We start from the raw sequence: 20,862 nt of genomic DNA, 5'->3' as shown, positions 1-20,862 counted from the left end.
TGAGTCGAGTCCCAGCTCAGTGAGTCCCCGCTCAGTAACAGCTCAGTGAGGCCCCGCTCAGTGAGTCCCAGCTCAGTGAGTCCCCGCTCAGTGAGTCGAGTCCCAGCTCAGTGACTCCGCGCTGTGCGAGCTCGAGTCCCGGCTCAGCCAGTGAGTGCCACCCAGCGCACGAGTGGCCGGGCCGCCTTAAGGGCGGGGGGAGGGGGGAGAGATCTGTAGGGCGGGGCCAAGCTGAGCGTCACCGACGGCAGCGCCGGGCTCAGCCGAGGAGCGCCGACAAGTGCCGAGTTCAGCCGAGCGGGGCCGAGTTCAGCCGAGCGGGGCCGAATGCAGCAGGCAGCAGCGAGGGTGCTGCGCGGGGCGCGGACCCCCCAAGTACTGAGCCCCCCGGTTCGGACCCCCCAAGTGCTGAGCCCCCCGGTTCGGACCCTCCCGGTGCGGGCGCGATCGGCCCCGGCGGGGAGCGCTCCGCTTGGGCTGCTCTATGAGCGGCACGGGGAGCCTGCAGCCGTCGTGCAGTAAGGGGGAGACACGGGGGTGCATTGCAGGAGCCTGCAGGAATGGGGTGGGGGTGAATTTGGGGGGACATTGCAGGTGGGGTGCAGGTGTAGGGGCCAAGGCTGGGGGGGACACAACTGGGCAGAGATCTGGAGTGGGGGCTGGCACAGGGGTGCAGAGAGGGGTGGGGGTGCAGGTGAGGTTTTGGGGCGCTGCAGGGCTGCTTCGGGGGTGCAGTGCAGGGGGGTCAGGACTTGCCCACCCCAGGTGTAGAGGGTGGGGATGGGGTACAGCTCCCTGTGGGACCTCCGAACACAAAGCAGACAGAAGGACCCTGGGATGCCCTGATGTTTTATTGGTGCCATGGTCTCACAGGTGGATGCTGGGGGTGATGCTTCCATATCCCCCACCCTCCTGCTGCTGTTCCTTGTATTTGCCTTAAACCTCGTGTTTTTCTCAAAAAGCCCGTTCTTGCTTAACTTGGGGTACGACAGGGAGGTCCAGGCCCCAGCATCGCTGCACCTCAACTTGTTGCACCCCATTGATGGGGCTTCTCTTTGAGATCCCAGTTTAGAGACCAAAGCAGCATCACAAGCATTGTTTGCTCAGCATCAAAGATCCTGGAGAGGTCAAAGTCATAGTTTAGTGGAGTTCAGGGATTTTTCCCAAGGGAGGAGACTTTGAGGTCTTGCTGGCCCACTTGAACCAGATCAGTTCATGCTGATACATCATCCAGGTGCATCCAGAAACCAGTCCCCTGTTTTTTTGGAGAAAGACTGTTGCTTTTCCAAATGATCATTTAGTTGTGCAATTGTGCTTGTGATGCTGCCACTTCCTGAGATTTGCTGTTATCACCCCATTGCTTGCGCAAGACTGGTCTTGCTTTGTGCTTCGTGTCTTCTCCTTTTTTCACAGATTTCCAGAAATATCACAGGTTCCCATAATGCTTGAGCAGGGCAGGACAAGCCGTAAAATCCCTAGCCAAAACCACGTCTTTTTTTGCAACCTGCTGAGTTTGTTAAGTTTAGTGAGCATCTCTGGGATTGGTGGTACAGGATTGTTTTGGATGACTTATCAGCTTCCTCCTAAAATCTGTTCTTCTGTCTAACATAAATCTGATTTTTTAATAGCATGGGACATATGGTGCTGTTAATTTAGGTGGGATGTGTAGGTGATACAGGCACCCTCCAGCTTCAGCCACAGCACAGAAGACATCATCAAACTGGTGTTAATGCCCTTTTCTTTTGTGTCTCCCTGTTCAGACTGAAGGATCTGGAAGTGCCCAAGTTGGGGGACTGTGATGTCCACGTCAAGATGTTGGCAGCCCCCATCAATCCTGCTGACATCAACATGATCCAGGGTAATGTGTTGGATTAATACTTTGCACTTTAGTTCTTGCAGGATGCTCTGAGTTGGAAGGGACTAACAAGGATCATCACACCCAGCTCCTGTCTGGGAGGGTTCAGAGATGGCTCCTGGCATAGTGACATTGGGGTATGAGGGGGTCTCCAGCTCACCTGCAGCTTCCCTACAGGGACCTACCCGCTCCTGTCACCGCTGCCGGCCGTAGGAGGGAATGAAGGTGTTGGGGAGGTGCTGGAGGCTGGGCGCCGTGTGACTGCTCTGAAACCTGGGGACTGGGTCATCCCTGCAGACGCCGGACTTGGTGAGTTTATCCTCAGCACCATTGCGTCCTCGCTCATCCCCCACCTGCAGAGCATCTTCTCAGGGGATTTTGGGGGTGCTAGAGCCCCTGGGGGGTGCCCAGGCTTGCCCAGAGAGCAAACCCATGGTTGTGCTCCTGTGTGAGCTACTGGGGGGATTTTGGGGGCTCCAGAGCAACAGCACAGCTCTCCAAAGCACCATCTTTGTAGGGTGCGGATAGAGCCATGAGCCCGTCCGCTTAACAGCAATTACACCTGATGGGATGAGACTCAAAATGGGGAACAAAGCTCCATAAGGGAATGCTGGGGAAGGGAAGCAAGAGTTGGAACCCATTTACTGCTGTATGAGAGCAATCATAGTGAGACAGTTGGGATAATTGATGGAGTTATTCCTTACTTCTTTGTGTCTTGGTTTATTTTCACCACCTGTTTTTATTTTTAATTTATTGATATATTTTAATTTTATTTTTAATGTATTTTTTTTAAAGCAAGCTCAGTTCCTACTCCTCAGCCCCAACAAGTGATGCTGCTCATCCTCCACAGACACAGGAAGGCTCTCGGGAAGAATGAGGGTCCCCAGGGAAGAGGCTTCTGTGCATAGGACTTAGCATGCACTCTAGAACACTTGGAATAGGAGCAGTGGCAATGCCCTTGCTTGTGCCAAACTTAGCAATAATGTTAGCAATAATCTTCCTTCCTGTAGCATAGATCCTTTATGGGATGTCTGTGCTATTATAAAGCATTGCAGCAATCTGTGTTTCTCTGGAAACAAACATGTTTTGTCCCATCAGCTTAGAGCTCCCCTAAAGACCTGGGATAAAACATTCCACATGGGCAAGCTTGTGGTGGCCTCTCACTGAATTTTTCTCTTTAATAATGCTCCACTGGGAAAGTGTGGGAGTTTATTTCCCAACAAATGTCTCCCATGCTCCTCCAAAATGCCAATGGCCTAATATTTGCTGATTGTGGTTTCGTGTCACAGCTTGTTCTTTGCCTATTTCTTCTTAAAAGGCTTTTTGCTAAATGAGAGAAGGAAAACGACGGAGTTAAGAGCCAAATGGGGTATTTTTAAGCATAAAACGCTGTAAATAGATGATAGAAGGTTAAATTGGATGTAAGTGTAGAGGGAGTAAAGCTGACTGAATTGGCTTGGAATATATGGGCTCATCCATAGGATGGAGAGTATTTCCATTATCTCAGCACACATGGCCAGGGAGCCCCAGTCCCATTATGCCTCTGGGAAATGATTAGGCTTTGCTGGGTGATAAATCTTGGCAGGCAGCGAGGAATCTATTCCTTGCCTCTTGGAGCATTCTGACTCTACTCATACTAGAACCTGTTCCATAATCCCCTCTCCAGGGTGTAGCTAGTTCCCGGTGCATAATGCTGCAGCGCCAAGGCTACGCTGTGAGCTGATGGTTTTCCTTTGCTTCCCCCCCTGCTGTGGCTGTGCCCATGGTGCTGCCGTGCCCAGGAACGTGGCGGACACAGGGAGTGTTCCCTGAGAAGATGCTGCTGAAGGTGCCCAGTGACATCTCAGTGCTTTGTGCTGCCACTCTGAGCGTCAACCCCTGCACAGCGTTCCGTGTGCTGGCCGACTTCGAGAGCCTGGTGCCTGGTATGGTCTCCTGTCATGAGGGAGCAACTCCACACAGATTTCCTGGCTGCCTCTGCAGTGGGAATCTGGGTTTATCCACCTCCAGGCGACTCTGTCATCCAGAACGCTGCTAACAGTGGTGTGGGCCAGGCTGTCATCCAGATCGCCAGGGCCTCTGGTATCAAGACCATCAACGTGGTGAGGGACAGGTAGGTCCTCTGGGGAGGAGCAAGTTTGAGAGCTGGATTTGCTCATCCTGCCATCCAACCCAGGATTTTCTCCTGTTTGCTCCTCCAAGTTGTCCTCCAGCCTCTTCCCTGTTGTCCCATCTCAACACCGGAGCAGAAGGAAGGAGAAGGTGGAACCCTGTTTCCTGGCTCTTCTAGTCCTCTTTTTTAAAACTCGTTTTTCCCTCCCCAGACCTGATCTCCCAAAGCTGGTGGAGAGGCTGATGGCCCTGGGCGCTGACCATGTCATCACAGAGGAGATGCTGAGAAAGCCAGAGATGAAAGATATATTTAAGGTACCTCAATGCTGATCCCACTGGAATGATGGTCCAGGGCTATCACTGCTGTTCAGTACTGGAGAGAAATGCAGGGATGGTGAGAAGGACAAATTCCTCTCCAGATCAGGATTTAGCCCCAGGAGTGGATGGATTTTGCTGCTGCCACAAGGGAAGGATCACAGATTTTGATTCCAATCAGACTGGGCTTGAAGCAGCCTGGTCTAGCTGAAGGTATCTTCTGCACATGGCAGGAGATTTAAATGTTCCTTGATTCTGACAGATTTTAGCTCTATAACTCTCAGCAGCCCTCAGGTAAATGTTGAGGTTAATGCATATGCTTTGTCAAGAACAGTGCTCCCATCCCCTAAAGGAGCCATCAAATTTAGGAACCTTTGTCATAAACCCTTGCAGAGCATCCCAAGGCCCCGGCTCGCCCTGAACTGCGTTGGAGGCAAAAGCACCACGGAGATGCTGCGGCATCTGCAGTAAGTTTGGCTGGGTGGTGGCTTGGGCACAAGCTTGGGGACAGAAACTGGCAATAGAGGGTCCTGCTTTGGAGTCTGTTGAACTTTTGGAGGGGGAAGATGAACGGAAAAGTGGTTTTGGATAACAACAGTGATTTGAAGTCTCACGCTGCTGGTGGCTGGGGGCAACTGGGGTCCAGTTGTGAAGGTCCTTCAGGTCCTGGCAAAGTGTAACTGGTGTACTGAGCTGCAAAATCAGCTAACGGTGCACAGAAGCAAGAGGAAAGCCTGGAAAGTAGAATCTGAGGGGTAACTGGGGAGCCCTTTTTGCAAGGACAGCCCCAGAGGGGTTGGACATGGCAGAGGAGGAGGTGGTAACTCAGTGCTGCACTTTCAGGACCACCTAACCCAATACCTCTTTCCTACTCCAGGCCCAAGGGGACCATGGTCACCTATGGGGGGATGGCAAAGCAGCCTGTGATGGTGCCTGTGGTAAGTACTGGGGATGCCCCTCCTTAGTCCTCTGCGCTCCACTGTGTGTCCCCATCCCCTTGGTACTGTGGGCACCTGGCTCTCCCCAGCTGCAGATTGAGACCCTCCAGCCTTTTTCATTTGCCTAATGGGTTCCATCACAGGACAAACTGCGTCTCACTGCTGGGCTCTTGGCTTTTTGTACATAGGGTTTGGGCTGCCTAAAAATTTCAGTGGGGAAATGACCCTGCAGGTGCTGAGCATCAAACCTGCCCTGACTCCACATGTCAGAGTCACCTCTCTGTATCCCTGGCTTATAAATGGGAGTTCTAACGAGGGGCCTTACTGCCACTTTCCACCACTGTCATACTGGGAGGGGACACACGCGTGTAACTGCCTGTGTGAGGGGACATGGGTTGCACAAGGGGATGCTGGTGTCATTTGCACAAGGGGACATAGGAGTGTCGCTGGGTACCAGGAGGACACACAGGTGTCGCACATTGCCTCTCCACAGAGCGCCTTCATCTTCCGGGACGTGCGACTCCGCGGGTTCTGGATGACGCAGTGGCGGAAGGACCATGTACAGGGTGAGCCAGGGAGACTGAGGGACCTGAGCTGGGGGGGGTGGGGGAACTGAGCTGGGGTCCTGAAGAGCTGTCCCTGTGCCAGGTGTGGGAGCACAGCCAGACCCCACCCAGTACCATCCTCACTCCCACTCATGGAGCTGTCTCTGCTTGTCCCAGTGATGCCTTGAGAGGCTACTTGGAACAGAGGCTAGACAGTGTTAAAAGAATAGATAAATATTTACTTAAAAGCCTTCAAAGGATTCACCTCGAGCAGTACAGGAGCCCGGCTGAGGCTACACCCAAGATGTACGACAGGTCACACATTTTCACACTTTTCTAAGTTTTGGTCCATTTCGATATTGGGGTTAATTGTCCAATTACAGCTCCAGGTTATGCAGTCCCACTCTCCCAAATTGCTCTCCTCAATTCGCTGTTGTTTCTATTATTTGTGGACTTAAGCTGGTGTCCTTGGTTCTTGGGCTGGAAAAGGATTGTTTTGTCTAACTAAACTGTGAAGAGAACTTGCTCACACTTTATATGAAGTTCAGAGTTATACACTAATGCAGTACAGAATCTGGAAAATATGAAAGCTAAAACCTAAGGTGTCACCAGGGCACCGAGACACTGGTGCTGGGCTCAGGCAGGGACTGTGCCGGGGGCTCTTCCCTCATCCCACATGCCTGAGCTGGGAGCACGTCACACCCAGGGACCCTGTATGGCCTCGGGCAAGTATTCCCAGGGGTGGTGGATGGCCCTGCATGGCACAGTGAGAGCTCCTTCCTTCCCGTGCAGACCAGGAGAGTGTGGCCGCAATGATGGACAGCCTGTGCCAGCTCATCCGCAGGGGCCAGCTTACAGCGCCGGCTTGCACTGAGGTCCCACTTCAGGACTACAGGGCAGCGCTGGAGGCCTCCATGAAGCCCTTTGTGTCCTCCAAGCAGATCCTCCTCCTCTGACCTGCAGCTCCTGGAGCCCTGTCCTGTTCCACATGCTTGTCCACAGACTTGAGGGGGAAAAAGACTCTCCAGATCAATTGAATTTATTTTTTCCTTTGTTATTCACATTTTGGGTGCCCACTGAAAGCTTTAAAAGCCTTTGCAGCTTTGTGTGAAAGTGCTCCTGGAGGGAGGCTGCATCTCACTGTGGGTGGGGGGAGTCTGGGAGCCCAAATTATGGCTCGCTCAGCTGAGGGTGTGAAAAGAGCAGCAGTTCCCCCTCACATGTGCTTTTGGGGCTGGCAGGTCTGTAGTTATCCCAGCTGGAATGTGATACGGGCAGGGAAGCCCAAGTCATCTCCCTGCAGCCCTGCTACCTCCAGGCCTGCTCCAAGTAGGAGGAGGAAGAGGCTCGGACTGCCAAATGATGAGGAGTGCTGTGGTTGGGGTGGCCCTAGGTGGTGCAGCAGCTCCTGGAGGTGCCGTGGGTCATCCCTGGCTGGGTTTTGCCAAAGGCACTACCAGTGCCAGACCCTTTGGCCATCAAAGGCTGGAGCCAGACCCTCAGTGTCCCTGAAGGCCCTCCTGCCCAGGTGTGGGACAGTGACCAGGACACTGCAGAGCAATGTAAAAAGATTTATTATTGAGAACAAGCAACAATGTGTTCTTGCTTCCTCCTGTGCTGCTCTTCTACCTCTATGACCCCACAGGCTCCCTATGGTCCCTGCTCTTCCCAGTCCAGCTCTGGCGGAGGTCCAGCAACGTTGACTATGCAGCTGCAGGTGGGGCAGTGGCCATGGGCCAGAGCATGGCCAGCTGCTGGCCCTGGCCCCAGCCTGACCACCCCAAACCACAGAGGGCAGGGTGGGGGCAGCGCAGCCCCAGGCACCTGCATAGCGCCTGGATTTGGCTGCCCAGAGAGGGGAGTGGGCAGCGCCTCGAGTGTGAGGGGCCCGTGTGGGGCAGGAGGGGTGGCGTGGGGCAGAGGAGCTGCGACTGGAGCAGGAGCTGCCTGCTGGGTGCCGGCGGGGCTGTGTCTGCAGGGCCGTTTGCATGGGGAGGGCCCGGTATGACCCGCCTGGGGCCTTGTGGCTGCCTGTGGCCTGAGCATTGTGCAACTGCTCGTAGATGTCTGGGTGTCCTCATCCTCCTCCTCCACTCGTGCCGCCGGCTGAGCATCACACCTTTTCCTTGGGAGCTTTGCCAGGATCTCAGTGCCCAGAGGGGGCACAGCCAGGAGGTTTGTGCTTTCCCCAGCACCCTGCACACCCCTCCGGACGTAGGGTGGGTCATCCCTCGTGAAAAAGGGGTTGGAGTAGAACAGCAGCTGCAAAAGGCAAAGGAAGGTTGTTTGCTGCAAGGAGGAGGAAGAAATCCGAGAGAGAGCCAGGAACTGGCACAAGAAAGGGGAAATGAGGGTTTAAAGGACTCTGGCATTTCACATCTCGGGCTTTGGCTAAGAAAAGTGTTAGGACAGAGCTTTGTTAAGTCACAACCGCCCTCATGTTTTGAGCACTGGGAGCAGAGAAGTGCAGGGTTTTCAAAAGCCAGAAAACTGCTGAAGAAACCCAAAGCCCACTAGTTTTCAGGCCTCTCAGCATGTCCAGAGTAACTGACCCCACAACAAAATGAAGTTGTTTGCTCCCATCCAGCCATGTCTAGGCTCATTTTAGCTGAACTTGAACCTCCCTCTGAGTGTCCCAAGGGATCTCTGAGTCAGGAGGAGCTGACGTACCTTTCCAAGTGCAGACCCTGCTGCTGCTACTGCTCGGAGCTCCTCCATGGAGGTCAGCAGGGGAGAATCCCCTTCCATTCTGCGGAATCCATGGAACATGAGCTGGAGAAGGAAGCCTCTCATGGACTCCATTTCAAAGATCTTCTGGGGACCCCTCCTGCCCAGCACTTCCTTCCTGAAGAGCTTTTCTCCGATGACAATGCAGTTCCCATCATTGCCCCACCAGATCGACTCAAAACTCTGGCTGCTCAGGATCTCCCAGAGCTTCTCAAGGAAAGAGTCAGCCAAAGGTTTGGTGCTAGCAGAGATCTCCAAAGAGCTAAATTTCATGTTGGGGTCCCAGAATTCATCAGGCAAACCTTCAAGGGTATTTTTGTCTGCAGAGGGTCCAGCAGCAGCATCCCAAGATGGTTCCATATCATCTCCGGGATGGTCAGGAGAAGCTGAAGCCACCCACCAAGCTGGATCCTCAAGGTCCGAAGCACAGGATGTCTCCTGTGAAGATAGCTCCATTTTGACTTATTTTACCACAGCTTGGCTGCCTCCAACCAGCTTCTTGGTCCTGGCAGTCAGCAGGACGGAGTCTTGTGGCTCCAGCTGCCTGGGAAATTCTCCAGCCTGTGTTCCATCACAGTGACATCACAGCGTGACACCTGTCTCCTGGCAGCAGGAGGTAGGAGATGCAGAAATAACCCCAAAACCCTGATTTCCCAGAGAGCTGTTTGAGCCCAGAGCTTGTTCCAGCTATATTTCCATGTGGAATGTCCTGACAGGGCTGTGTCCCCATGCCCCTGGGAGCCATGCCCAGGGAGGGATAGGGAAGGGGACAGCATTGGGCATCCAAGTGCCCCAGACCTGAGGTTTTTCACCTGGGCACCTTCTTCCCCATGCAGAAATGCCTGTATGGAATTCCTCTGGAATAACCCAGTTGTGTGGTGCCCACAGGGCTGCTTCTGCTGTGACTGTCCCTGTTCCTGGGTGATGCTCTTGGATCCCAGCAGGCTCTCCATGCTGCTCCATAGGATGAATTATAGGGGAAATGTTCTGCAAACACATCTTGCAATGGAAATAACCTCCATTGGGCTGGGTTCCGTGAAATTTCTTTGCCTCAGAATCTTCAGAACCCGACCCAGGGACCTCACTGGGGTTCTCCCACCTTGTGCCCAGTTCCCAACACACTCCGAGTGGGAGGATTGCAGACTTGTGTGTGGACAGAGGAATTGTGAGGGACTGGTTATGTCAGCTGAAGGCTCTTCTGGGATCATCCTGCAGTCCTGGATGAATTGGCAGGGCCCGTCGGGATCTACTAAAGGCCTGGGGGGCCCAGGGAGGCCACTCCTCACTGGGACATGGCAGTGTCATTCCTGTGCACAGGGAGGCTGTGGGGGACAGCCCAGGAAGGTTGGGATTTTCTGGGTCCCATAGGGTGAGCCGAAGAGCAGGGCAGGAATGTTGCTCAGGGTTGGAGGGAGCACTGTACAACTGCATGTGCACTTGGAAGAGCAGAACTCTCTGAAATTAAACCCCACTGCCATGCTGGCAACTAAATGGATGTGTCAAAGCCATTTCATCCTCCCTAAATCCCCTCACACTGAGACCTTCCTTAGCAGAGAGCAGGAGTGCCTCAGGATAGACTCTGTGCCAGTGTCACCCTTCTGCTCCTCCATACCTAATAAATCTCCCAATATTTTGCATTTTCCTTCCTCCTTCCAGCATTGGAGGCAGAGCCCCATTCTGTGCCTCTGTGCTTCCTGATCAATGGATAAAGTGGGGGAAAAAGCAAAGAAAGAACTCAGAGATCGTTATAAGCACTATTAAGCATGACATAAACCAGAAAAATTAATGCAAAGCTTTTATCCCCCATTGTTTATTTGGTTCAGCAATAAAACCCAACATGCTTTAGAGAACTCTTTCACAAAATGTTCCGACCTCTCACGCCTACACCAGGGCACGAAGGAATAAATAAATAAATTTAATTCTCCTTGTTAAATGAGCAGGATCATGGTTGGAAATCCAGCTTCTGATGTTGCACCTACACGGTATTAATTGATGAGGTGGAGGTGATTGTGGGGTTTTCTGGGAGGGTGGCTGCTAATGCTGGAATGTTCCAAGAGCCTCTGTTGTGATTTGGTGTGATTTAGGCATCTGACATCTCAACCAAAAGGATAAATTTCCCCAAAACTGACATTTAGAGTTCAGCAAGAGGGATGTTGCCGCTCACCAGAGGGAGTGAGGAACAGGCGAGTCTTGCCATGGATGGGGAATGCCATGGCAGGACGCCTGGGCACCCCAAGTGGGGGGACGGGGGACCCCCATCCCCGCCCGCCTTCAGGATCCCATCAGGATCCAGCATTTTGGGAACGGGGCGCTCCCCGAGACACTCCACAGGCCCCTGCTGAAGAGAGGACCTCATAGACACCTTGGCACCCTTATTAGTGCCCCGCATGTGGGACAGGTGGGATCGATCCATCCTCTCCATGGGGAACGGAACCTCCATGGGAAGGCAGACCCCAATACACATGGGAGAGGGGACCCCACAAGCCCCCTGACCATGGGAAGGGGGATGCCACACTGCCCTGCACATCAGACACACAGGAATGCCCATTAGTGCCCTGCACATGGGAAAGGGGGTGTTACAGATAATAAACTAATCAAGCCAAATTAAAAAGATTTAAGAAGCAATTTTTATTTTTGGGACCGAAAATACGGTCCTCAATAGCCACAATCAAAAAGACAACACTGAGCCCGGGATCAGTGCTGGGTGAACACTCATGCTGATCGCATTGAAGCCCCGTTTCACAAATGCCATCCTGGGCAGCCCCCGTTTTTATACAGTTTTTCTGGCCTGGGGCAAAAGTCCCTTTGTTTCTGCCGTGGATTCGCATATTTGTGTCGTTTTCTTTCTCCGCAGTGGACTGGACAAAAACAGTTTCGGGGCAGCGATGAATTTTGATGCGTGCAGATTTTGGTTTACTGGAACTGGGTATTGAAATGTAGGTTTTCCTGAGGACCCTGGTTATTTTGATTGATGGCGATTATCAAGTCCTCATGGCCGGGGAGTTTCCTGGCCTGTCCCATAACGAGTCACCTCCATTGGGGCTGGTGCTATTAATTTGCTAATTGCGGCTTTGTTAGCATCTGCAGCGCTGGAATCCAGTGAAGCAATCTTTTCTCCTCTCTGTGGCTCAGTGTTCCTGAAGTTACTTTATTAAGCTCTTTATTTATACAAACATGATTCATCTTTCATAAAACACGAATTACTTTATAACATGTATCACAGGGGGATCGATCCATGTTCTCCATGGGGAACGAGGCTGCCATCTCCGCAGGTGGTGGGGCCCACACAGAGTTGTGGCCCCTTTAAGAGCCAGCCCGTGAGAGGGGCGTGGCCCGCGGTGACGTTGCCCCGCATCGCTGCCTGCGCGCCGCCGTGACGTCAGGCGGCCGCGCGGCCCGCGGGCCCCTCACGCCCTCCGGGCGCAGCCCCGGCCCCGCGATGCCGCGGGTCTACATCGGCCGCCTCAGCTACCAGGCCCGGGAGCGCGACGTGGAGCGCTTCTTCAAGGGCTACGGCAAGATCCTCGAGGTGGATCTCAAGAACGGGTGAGCGCGGGCTCGGCCCGGCCGCCGCGAGGGGAGGGCCAAGGCACCTGAGGCCCTTGGCGGGGCCGCAGGAGAAGAGGCTGCTGGGGCGCTCTGGGCAATGTGGGGGCAGGACGGCTGAGTTGCCACCTTTGGGTGGGAATGAAAGGGGCAGGGAGCTTGGGCTCCCCCGTGGTGGGGGGACGCGAAACCTAGGCCTTTATTGGGGCGGCATGTTGGGTTTTCTTTTGGGGAGTGGGCAGGATGCTTGAACTTCCATTGGAGGAAGGACAGGGCGGCTGGGTCCCCCCTTTTGCGGAGGAGAGAATGGCTGGGCTTTTATTGGGAAAGGGCAGTTTGCTTAGGTTTCTTTGGTGGGGGACACAGAACGTCTGGATTTCTCCTTTTGTGTGGGAGGCGGCAGGACGCCTGGGCCCCTACTGGAGGGGGGAGCAAGACGCCTGGGCTCTCCCCTTGGGGGAAGCAGGATGCTCGGCTTCTCTTTTGGTGTGGGGGGCAGGATGCCTGGGTTCCCTTTCTTGTCTGGGGGGACAGGACGTCTGGGTCTTTTTTGCGGGAGGCAGGGTGTCTGGGGCTCTGTTGTGGGGGGAAATGCAGATGCCTGGACCCTCCTTTGGGTAGGGGTGAGGGACGCTGAATGGTTGGGTTCCCATTTTTTTGGAATGGATGCAGGACACCTGCACTGTCCCTTTAGGACCGGCCCGGATGGGTGGGTTTCTTCTTCTTGGAAGGCGGGACACCTGTGTTTCAGTGACAACCGGGGGGCAGGACGGCTGAATCCTACCTCAGTTCTTGGGGGCCAGCTCGTCTGTGTCCTGCCCTGCCTCCTGCAGGGAGGGGGTGTCACCCAGAGGGGCCCTCCAGGCTCCTCTGCACCTCAGGGCAAGCACTCACGGGTGAGGCAGTCTGCACCCCAAGATAACAACTCCCCAGAAAGAACACCATTGTTTTGGGTGTGGGAGCAGCACTGCTCCCAGAGCCCCTAGGCTGACCAGGGATATGTTCTGCCCCACCAAACCTGCCGTACCTCTGTGTTCTCACCTGTGCTGTTCCAGCAGCTTGAACCTTCACTGCATTTCCAAGAGTTAGATCCTGCTCTACCAGGGCTTGGCCAAGACATTAAAGTGTGGATTTTTGAAGAAAAAGCAAATTGCCATTTTTGGTGGGTTTTTCCCCAAGACCCAAACCCTCATGAGTGCTGGTGCCTTTGCTTTTTCCAAGAAACCAAGCTTGAAGTCTTCCTTAGGAAGGCTGAATGGAATATGGATTTATCATTGTATAACCAGGAGGGCCAGGTATTGATTATTCCTCAGAAGTGGACAACAGGAATTTCTTGTACAAGTTAGTCCTTCAGCATTAAAGTGAAAGAGGTTCATTAAGTTTTAATGCTGCTTGTGCTGGCAGGTGAACATTTAACAGGATTATAAGATGAATAAAATCCATTATTAAAGCAAACAAGTTTTCATGTGTCAGTGTTTTAACCCACACAGCCTCAGGTGTTGTTGAAGATTAGCTGAAATATCTGAGGCTGCTGTTTTCCAGTCCTACTGTTTATCCTTGGAAATGTTTGGGGGGTCAGCTTTCCTGTTGCTGAGGTAACTCCAAATTCAGTATTTCTGTTTCATACATTTTGGGTGCAGGGGGAGGGAGCCAACTAAACTTTCTTAACAGATGTGGAACTGCTGAGTTATGTGGCTGATATGGAAAAGGGACTTGTCTTCCTGCTTTTAAGTAAATTTAATTGTCTTTTTAGTTTTATATTCTGGAGTCTTTTAACAGATTTGCAGTTAAATTCCTTGTCCAAAATGGAACTTGAGCGGTCAGGTTTTGTGTCTGTGCTTGGGAAGACCTGGGCTGAGCTGTGCTCTCCTGAGCCTTCCTCCATGGCTTGTTTCTAGTATTGCTCAGGAAACAATGGAAACTTCCTGCATGGTGTTTGACTGGAGAGATTCTTGAAGTTGTTTCCAGAAATCTGGGAGTTCTCTTTGGTGGATCCTTCACTGGGTGTTTCAGCAGCAAAACTGGAGTGCTGGAGCGGGACAATGGAATGCAAAGTGATACCACAGAGCTCTAAAAGCTTAGCTGGGGCTCGCTAATTGTAACGTGAACTTGAAATTTAATGGCTCAAAGCAATTATTACCTGAGGGAAGGATGGGGAAATGAAAACGTGGGTCATGTAGGATTCTCCATTTCAAATTGCAGTTTTTAATTGTGTGCTCTTAGTTTTCATATTCTTTCCTGCTTGGAGCTGCACTGTCAGTTGTAGCTCTGTATGTGTAGTGAATGTATGAAGTGACCAGAAAATTGGGCTTTTCAGCCTGCTTTTTATCTTCTGTGAATACACTAAAAGCTACTTGTGATGCCTCTAAGACAAAAGCAAACTGGTTTTCCTCCTGTACTTACCTGCCTGCATTACTCTGGGCAGCTCTGAAGAATTCAAGGCTTTATCCTAATACAACACCTGCAGGACAGAGGAATGTAACTTCTGCAGTGAATTGAGAAACACAGATAAAAGATTCAAACTTCCATCCTACCCTCTACCTCAGTTCAAAATCAGTGTTTGCTTTCCAAAGAAAAGTAGTTTGAGTGGGAGGGGACCTCAAAGCCCATCCTGCTCCACCTCCTGCCATGGGCAAGGACCCCTTCCACTACCCCAGGTTCCTCTGAGCCCCATCCAGCCGGGCCTTGGACACTTCCGGGTATGGCTAAGGCCATCTCTGAGATCACGGTCAGACTCCCTGACCTCGGAGGGCTTTTCCAACCTGAACAGTACCGTGATTCTGTGTTTATTTGGTGTGTGTGGGGTAGTGCTCCTGTCTAATGGTTGGGGATTTTAACTTCTACCTTTACAAAGATAGATAACATCCTTGTTTTCATCAAAGATTACACCATGATAGCAGTGTCTTGCTAACATAATTCAGCCATTACACTCTCACATGATTTATCATTTTGTTGAAGAATTACTTCAGGTTCAATTCAGCAAATCAGCAGATGTGTTTTCATGCCCTTCCTATTTCTCTCCCTATTTTTGGGAGGGTTTTCATTTTTTTTTTAGTTGTTTTTCAAGGCTCAAGGCCCTGAACACTCCGGTATGCTCAGGAGGCTCATCTGTAGGAGAACACACACAGGGCTCTGCAGGAAACCACAAGTTGCTTTTGAGTACAGATACCTCAGGTTCAGTTTCTTCCCAGTGATCCCTTTTCCCTCCATGTCCCTAGGTATGGCTTTGTGGAGTTTGATGATCTGCGAGACGCCGACGATGCTGTCTATGAGCTAAACGGGAAAGATCTGTGTGGGGAGAGAGTGATCGTGGAGCACGCCCGGGGCCCACGCCGGGACAGCAGTTACGGTTCTGGACGCAGTAAGCACTTGTGCATTTGTATCCATGGCTTCTTTTAAATAAAACAGTATTTTACTCCTTTATAAAAGTAATTTAAAAGGAAAGCGATACAAAGTTGTGACTGTATCACAAAGTTTGTGATACAAAGTGTTCTGTAATTGTAAATGTAATTGTTGATCTGAATATTTATTAATTTGTTTGTTGTATTAAACTCTTCTAATTGATACATTAATAAACACAGTTTCTTGTACCATTTTTATTATTATCATTTTCATTTAACTATTTAAATGGTTTATTTGCAATGTGATGTTTAACATAGATTTAACAAAGACCTCAATGTTTTAATTGAAAGAGTCCTTTGAGCTAAGATGACTGCCCGTTCCATTTGCTGACCTTGGGGTACCTTTCCATGAGTGGCTCTTTGACCTTTGTGGCCCTTGACTGACCAAAAACTAAAGAAGCCATGTGACGACTGCAAGCTTTCCCCATTAGACCTGGGTGGTGAGGATCCCAGGGGTTAGAGACAGATGAGATTAATCTGAAATAGGTGCCTGAAAAACTTTTTTCATGTCAGATATTCAGAAAGCCTTTAAGCAATGTAAGTAACATTAGTCAACTGGCTTTATTCAGTTTCTTATCTCAAACTGTTTTAAAAATAATATTAAATATAATTGCATGTTAATTCTAGTGTAATTATAGTTCTGCGCCTTGTTTAATTACAAGCTTGCAGTAAAACTGTTTTAATGCTTTGGGTCCTTGTAAGGTGTTACACAGGGGGGGTTGGATTTAACCATGAGGAGGGGGTCTCTGATGTCTTTGGGAACACCAGGGGCAGAGCAGCTCTGTCGGGGTGGAGAGCGAGGCTCTGTTTCCCTGGCTGAAGCTCTGCTGTCTGCTTGTCACCTCCTAAAGGTGGATATGGTTATAGAAGAAGCGGAAGAGATAAGTACGGTCCCCCGACCCGTACAGAATACAGATTGATTGTGGAAAATTTATCAAGCCGCTGCAGTTGGCAGGATCTGAAGGTATGGGGCCCCTTTCCTTACCCTCCCTCTGTTCCAGAGTACAAAGGGTAAAAGACATCTTCAGCAAGGCAAAGAGGTGTGCAACTTTGCTTTGCTACAACTCCTGAGCAGCTCCATGGGGAGTAGGTTTTGGAAGTAACACACACCTTAATGCATTTACACACCTTAATATATTTACATATATGAAACCATTATGAGAGGTTGGGAGTTGCACCTCCAGAACTGGTGGCACTGGACAGTGGGAGAATAATTTTATCCTTAGCACCAGCTACTAAATGTGCAGGTCTTTTATCTTCTGTTATGCCCTGTCAAAACAGATTCAAATCATGCCGGGATAGGATTCACTAGAGATGGAGTTTGCCCTTGTCAGTTTGGATTTAACCCATTAACTCATAAGGTGCTACAGCTGTTTGAAACAATAGCATTATTCCTGCTGTGTTCCAGTCTCTGTTAGGAATTTCCGCAACATCTAAAGCTGTTTTAAGGAGAGTTTCAGGGAAAGGATGCTTCCAGAATGAGTAATCATGCAGTATCTCTGCCAAGACCTTCTTTTTGAAATCCAGAGGAGTGGCAGGTGATTCTCAGTAGTGAAGGTGTTGAGTGACACTGTGGAGCCCACAGTACCTCTGAGTACTCTGGAGGTGACGTGTTGGCTCATGATTATGCACATCGTGGATTCAGGGAGGAGGGAGCAGGAATCGAGAAGTTTACTGCTTCCTTATCAAACTGACCAACAATGGTTAAACCCCCTTGTTCTTGCTGGAGCACTTTCTCTTATGGTTCTCTTTTAAGGAAGAGACCTTTACAGAGAGACCTTTAAGTGTAAAATCTGTTCTAAACAAACTTTAACGTAGTAGAAACTGGTCTGTAATTGAATTTTAGAGTAGTTCAGGTAGGTATGGAGATGCTTCCAGTGTCTTTGTTGTTAATGCTTTACACCATCAGTAGCTTGTCTTTGCTTCTGGTATTAAAATCCTAAGTAGAGCATGGCATGATTAATTATCCAATGGGTGCATTACTGCTTTTTTGGGAATAGCTTTCATTTCAGTGTACTTAAAATGGGTGAAAAACTGGATTGAAAACAAACCAAACCAGAGCTCTGTTTCCACTGCAGCCAAATTTCACAGGGACTGAAAGATACCCTGGCTTGGCAGCTTGCTCGAAGCAGAACAGACCCCTGATAAAGAGAAGAGTTTAGTGATGGAAGCAGAGAAGCCAGGAAGCATGAAGTGGAAAAATGAATTGAACTTGGAGTTCTGTGGGGGCTTTTTCTAGCAGAACATGCTGTGTAGACGAGGTGGAAGATGAAGGAAGGTCTGCTTCTCTGTGGGCTTCCTCTTCTTCATGTTCAACCTCTACCACTTTTCTCAATTATTTTTGAAAACATTTAGAGAGCAAGCATTTTACTGCTTTAATCACTTCTGTAGTTTGAAACTTAAGAGTCTAGAGCATATTTGATCTAAGCCTTGAAGTGGGAGACCTTAGGTTATCATTTGGCTCAAAACTTGTCAACCTGATTCTAATCACACCAACTCTGTGAAGTCATAGTGCGTTATTTAGCACTACAGATGCCGTTTGAGTCAAACCCTTGCTGACATGCCTGTGAATAGAAGAGGCTCAGGGAGCATCATGTCAGAAGTGAGCAGGGTCAACTGGAAGCCTGGCTCTGGGTTCAAGGCGATGGTGATTCTGTCCTCTTCCCCTAGGATTATATGCGTCAGGCAGGGGAAGTGACATATGCAGATGCACACAAAGGAAGGAAAAATGAAGGTGTGATTGAGTTCAAATCCTATTCTGACATGAAAAGAGCCCTTGAAAAGCTGGACGGGACAGAAGTAAATGGCAGGAAGATTAGATTAGTAGAAGACAGACCTGGATCCAGACGGCGCCGCTCTTACTCCAGAAGCCGAAGCCATTCAAGGTATGTGTGTATCTATCTCAGGCTGCAGTTATTGAACACAGAGCAGATTCAGACTTTCAGGTTCTAAAACACCTTGGGAATGTTTGGAGTTCTCTCTAGCTTTTTGAGCATGTATTAGTATCCAGGGCAAATGAGGGCTATGTTCTCAGGTGTGTCCCTGAATACCTGTCACTGTTCTTCCCTGATACTCAGCCCTTGTTCCTAGTGGGAGCAGCTGCGTGGCCAGTGGAGCCATGCACATGGAATGAAACAGAAGGTGCTTCTAACACTAGCTCTGAACACTGTGTTCTTCTCCAAGCACCAGGACTAACAGTTCCTTCTCAGCTTGGAAACCTCCACCTGTTCCCTGTTTCTCAGAGATTTGTTGCTTTCCTTATCTGACCAAGAGCTGCTTCAGCAGCACCAAGTGTTCTCCCATTTCCATTCTGGGGTAGAACTCATTGCAAGAAAACTGAGGCTATTCTTTACTGTTCCTAGAAGAACTTGCTTGTGAAATAAAAATCTGAAGTCAAAGCTTTATGCCAGTGTCTCATCATATTCAAACTGTGATTTGACTGGGAAAGTGATTATCCCTTAAATAAAGTGGCATCTTTTCTTCCAGATTAGTATCCTACTTGCAGCCAGACATGGCAGCAGGGATGAGAGGTGGGGAGAAGGATGCTCTAAGTGACTGTATTGTGTAACTGAACATGTGGCTGCTGAAAGGTGCTTTAGCCCCATGGGGTTCTGTCCATGGAGATCACAAACTCTCCATGGACATATCTAACATGAAGCTGGTTCCTTGTGTTGCAGGTCTCGCTCTCGAAGCAGGCACTCCCATAAGAGTAGGAGCCGCAGTGCCAGTAGCAGCCGCTCCAAGAGCAGATCCAGATCCAGGTATGTCTTTTTCTTGGGAGAGCTGGGGGCTCCCACTTCAGTGAGAAGAATCATGTGAAATTTGGAGCAGGAACACTTTGTTTTTCTATTCCCTCCCATTCTCTGCACACTCTGCTCAAACCCTTGCAGTGCTAAAGCAGAGCTGTCTGTTGCTTTTGCACTTCCAGGTCTGTGTCCCGTTCCAGAAGCAAGAGTCATAGTCGGAGCAAGAGCCGTAGCAGAGGCCAGAAAGAGAAAAGCAGGACTCCAAGTAAAGAGGATAAAAGTAGGAGCCGCAGCAGGAGTGCAGAGAAATCCCGAAACAAGAGCAAGGATAAATCTGAGGTCATTCTCCATAACAGCGATGAGAAAGCAAAGAGCAGGAGCCACAGCAAGGAAAAGAGCAGGAGCAGGAGTGGGAGTAAGGAGAGGGGAGAGGCAAGGGAGAGCATGAGGAGCAGAAGCAAGGAGAAGAGTAGAAGCAAAGACAGGGAGAAGAGCATTAGCAAGGCTAGAAGCAGGAGCAAAAGCAGGGATGAGAGTAGGAGCAGGAGCCACAGCAAGGATAAAAGGAAAAGTAGGAAGAGGAGCAGGGATGACAGCAGAAGTAGAAGCCGGAGTCGCAGCAAGAGTGAGAAAAGCAAGAGGCGCAGCAAACGAGACAGCAAAGGCAGCGGCAAGAAGAGAAGGAAGGACAGCCATGAGCGGTCCAGGTCAGGCTCCAAAGAAAAGGAGCAGCTCAAATCAGAGTTGGACAAGAAGGAGGCAAAAGGTGAGGGGGAGGATGCAGTGTCCCGCTCCAGGTCTAGGTCCATTTCTAAGTCCAAACCAAATGTCAAATCAGATTCTCGTTCCAGGTCCAAATCTGTTTCAAAGCCAAGGTCCCGGTCCAATTCCAGGTCTAGGTCTGCCTCTAGGTCACACTCCCAGTCGCAGTCAAGGTCCCGCTCCAGATCCTAACCTTGATGCAGCCCCACTTGGAATGGTTGGAAAAGTCTTTTGTACATGTTTAGTAGCTGTAACCAAGTGATTGAAGTAGAAACTCTGTCGATGCTGTGTATTTTTAACAACCTGATGGTCTGTCTGTCATTAACTGCAGCGCTCTCTCCCTGCAGCGCTCTCTGGTGTGAGGCTGCTCCGCTCATTTTCTATCCAATAGAAAGGTTCTCTTTACATACAGCTCTTCCCTGAGCCTCCAGATTGCCGTTTTCCAGGGAGAGCCTTGCAGGGATTGAGCACTGCACCCTGGTGGGTTTATGGGATTGCAGTGATGACTGATAGGTAGGTATGACAGATTCAACAGTCTTTGCCCTCGATTGATGCCCTTTGATGTCTGCCATTAGTGGAAGTGCTAAGTCTTAAGTTTCATACTTTTGTTCCATATTTTTTGGACTTACAAAGTTGTGAATAGCACAGTCAAAATGAAAAAAAAAATAGAGGTACTTGCAGTAATCTATAGGGAAAAGAACTACAGTTCCATATTCTGGTATTGTGACAATATCCTTGTTTTATATTAAAATTTTTTATTTTATTTTTCCCTGTCTCGCAAAGTACAGTGATCCCTGTTTCCATGAAATTTGAATAAAGACTATTTTTGCTTGATGACATTTGGTTACATGGTGCTGTGTTGTGATTGTCAGCATTTTCTATTGATCAGGGTAAGCCTGAATTTGTAGAGAGTCA

At 50.1% G+C, this 20,862-nt stretch overlaps 2 protein-coding genes and 1 long non-coding RNA gene across 6 annotated transcripts; all 3 read left to right on the top strand.

Annotated features, from left to right (window-relative positions):
* Positions 1 to 232: 232 nt before the first annotated feature.
* On the top strand, positions 233 to 7,375 carry MECR (mitochondrial trans-2-enoyl-CoA reductase). Of its 4 annotated transcripts, none has more exons than XM_033080842.1 (10): positions 233 to 518; positions 1,761 to 1,858; positions 2,033 to 2,164; positions 3,637 to 3,780; positions 3,866 to 3,968; positions 4,180 to 4,282; positions 4,676 to 4,749; positions 5,160 to 5,220; positions 5,714 to 5,786; positions 6,558 to 7,375. In XM_033080842.1, the coding sequence occupies exons 1-10, from the start codon at positions 328 to 330 to the stop codon at positions 6,719 to 6,721; spliced, it is 1,143 nt and encodes a 380-aa protein (XP_032936733.1). In that variant the 5' UTR covers positions 233 to 327; the 3' UTR covers positions 6,722 to 7,375. The 4 variants fall into 4 exon arrangements, with proteins under 4 accessions (XP_032936733.1, XP_032936736.1, XP_032936734.1 ...); XM_033080845.2 differs by having other exon boundaries at positions 249 to 375; XM_033080843.1 differs by having other exon boundaries at positions 351 to 435.
* Positions 7,376 to 8,636: 1,261 nt separating this feature from the next.
* Positions 8,637 to 9,983, top strand: LOC117007580. The gene is made up of 2 exons (XR_004420170.1): positions 8,637 to 8,725; positions 8,819 to 9,983. It is a non-coding gene; the product is annotated as an uncharacterized LOC117007580 (long non-coding RNA).
* A 1,900-nt stretch (positions 9,984 to 11,883) lies between these two features.
* Positions 11,884 to 20,784, top strand: SRSF4 (serine and arginine rich splicing factor 4). Its single transcript, XM_033080627.2, has 6 exons — positions 11,884 to 12,038; positions 15,257 to 15,399; positions 16,291 to 16,403; positions 18,110 to 18,324; positions 19,117 to 19,200; positions 19,368 to 20,784. The coding sequence occupies exons 1-6, from the start codon at positions 11,932 to 11,934 to the stop codon at positions 20,137 to 20,139; spliced, it is 1,434 nt and encodes a 477-aa protein (XP_032936518.1). The 5' UTR covers positions 11,884 to 11,931; the 3' UTR covers positions 20,140 to 20,784.
* The last annotated feature ends 78 nt before the right edge of the window (positions 20,785 to 20,862 follow it).

Source organism: Catharus ustulatus, chromosome 26 (assembly GCF_009819885.2).
Source record: "Catharus ustulatus isolate bCatUst1 chromosome 26, bCatUst1.pri.v2, whole genome shotgun sequence".
In the NCBI taxonomy this organism is placed as follows: domain Eukaryota; kingdom Metazoa; phylum Chordata; class Aves; order Passeriformes; family Turdidae; genus Catharus; species Catharus ustulatus.
Note: the sequence above shows the minus strand (reverse complement) of the source record. Positions and strands in the feature narration are given on the sequence as shown.

Coding starts and splice junctions, on each gene's coding strand:
- MECR (XM_033080842.1), top strand. CDS start 328: ATGCAGCAGGCAGCAGCGAGGGTGCTGCGCGGGGCGCGGACCCCCCAA. Junction 1,859..2,032: donor TGACATCAACATGATCCAGG/GTAATGTGTTGG, acceptor GCTTCCCTACAG/GGACCTACCCGCTCCTGTCA. Junction 3,781..3,865: donor CTTCGAGAGCCTGGTGCCTG/GTATGGTCTCCT, acceptor ATCCACCTCCAG/GCGACTCTGTCATCCAGAAC.
- SRSF4 (XM_033080627.2), top strand. CDS start 11,932: ATGCCGCGGGTCTACATCGGCCGCCTCAGCTACCAGGCCCGGGAGCGC. Junction 12,039..15,256: donor GAGGTGGATCTCAAGAACGG/GTGAGCGCGGGC, acceptor CCATGTCCCTAG/GTATGGCTTTGTGGAGTTTG. Junction 18,325..19,116: donor AGAAGCCGAAGCCATTCAAG/GTATGTGTGTAT, acceptor CTTGTGTTGCAG/GTCTCGCTCTCGAAGCAGGC.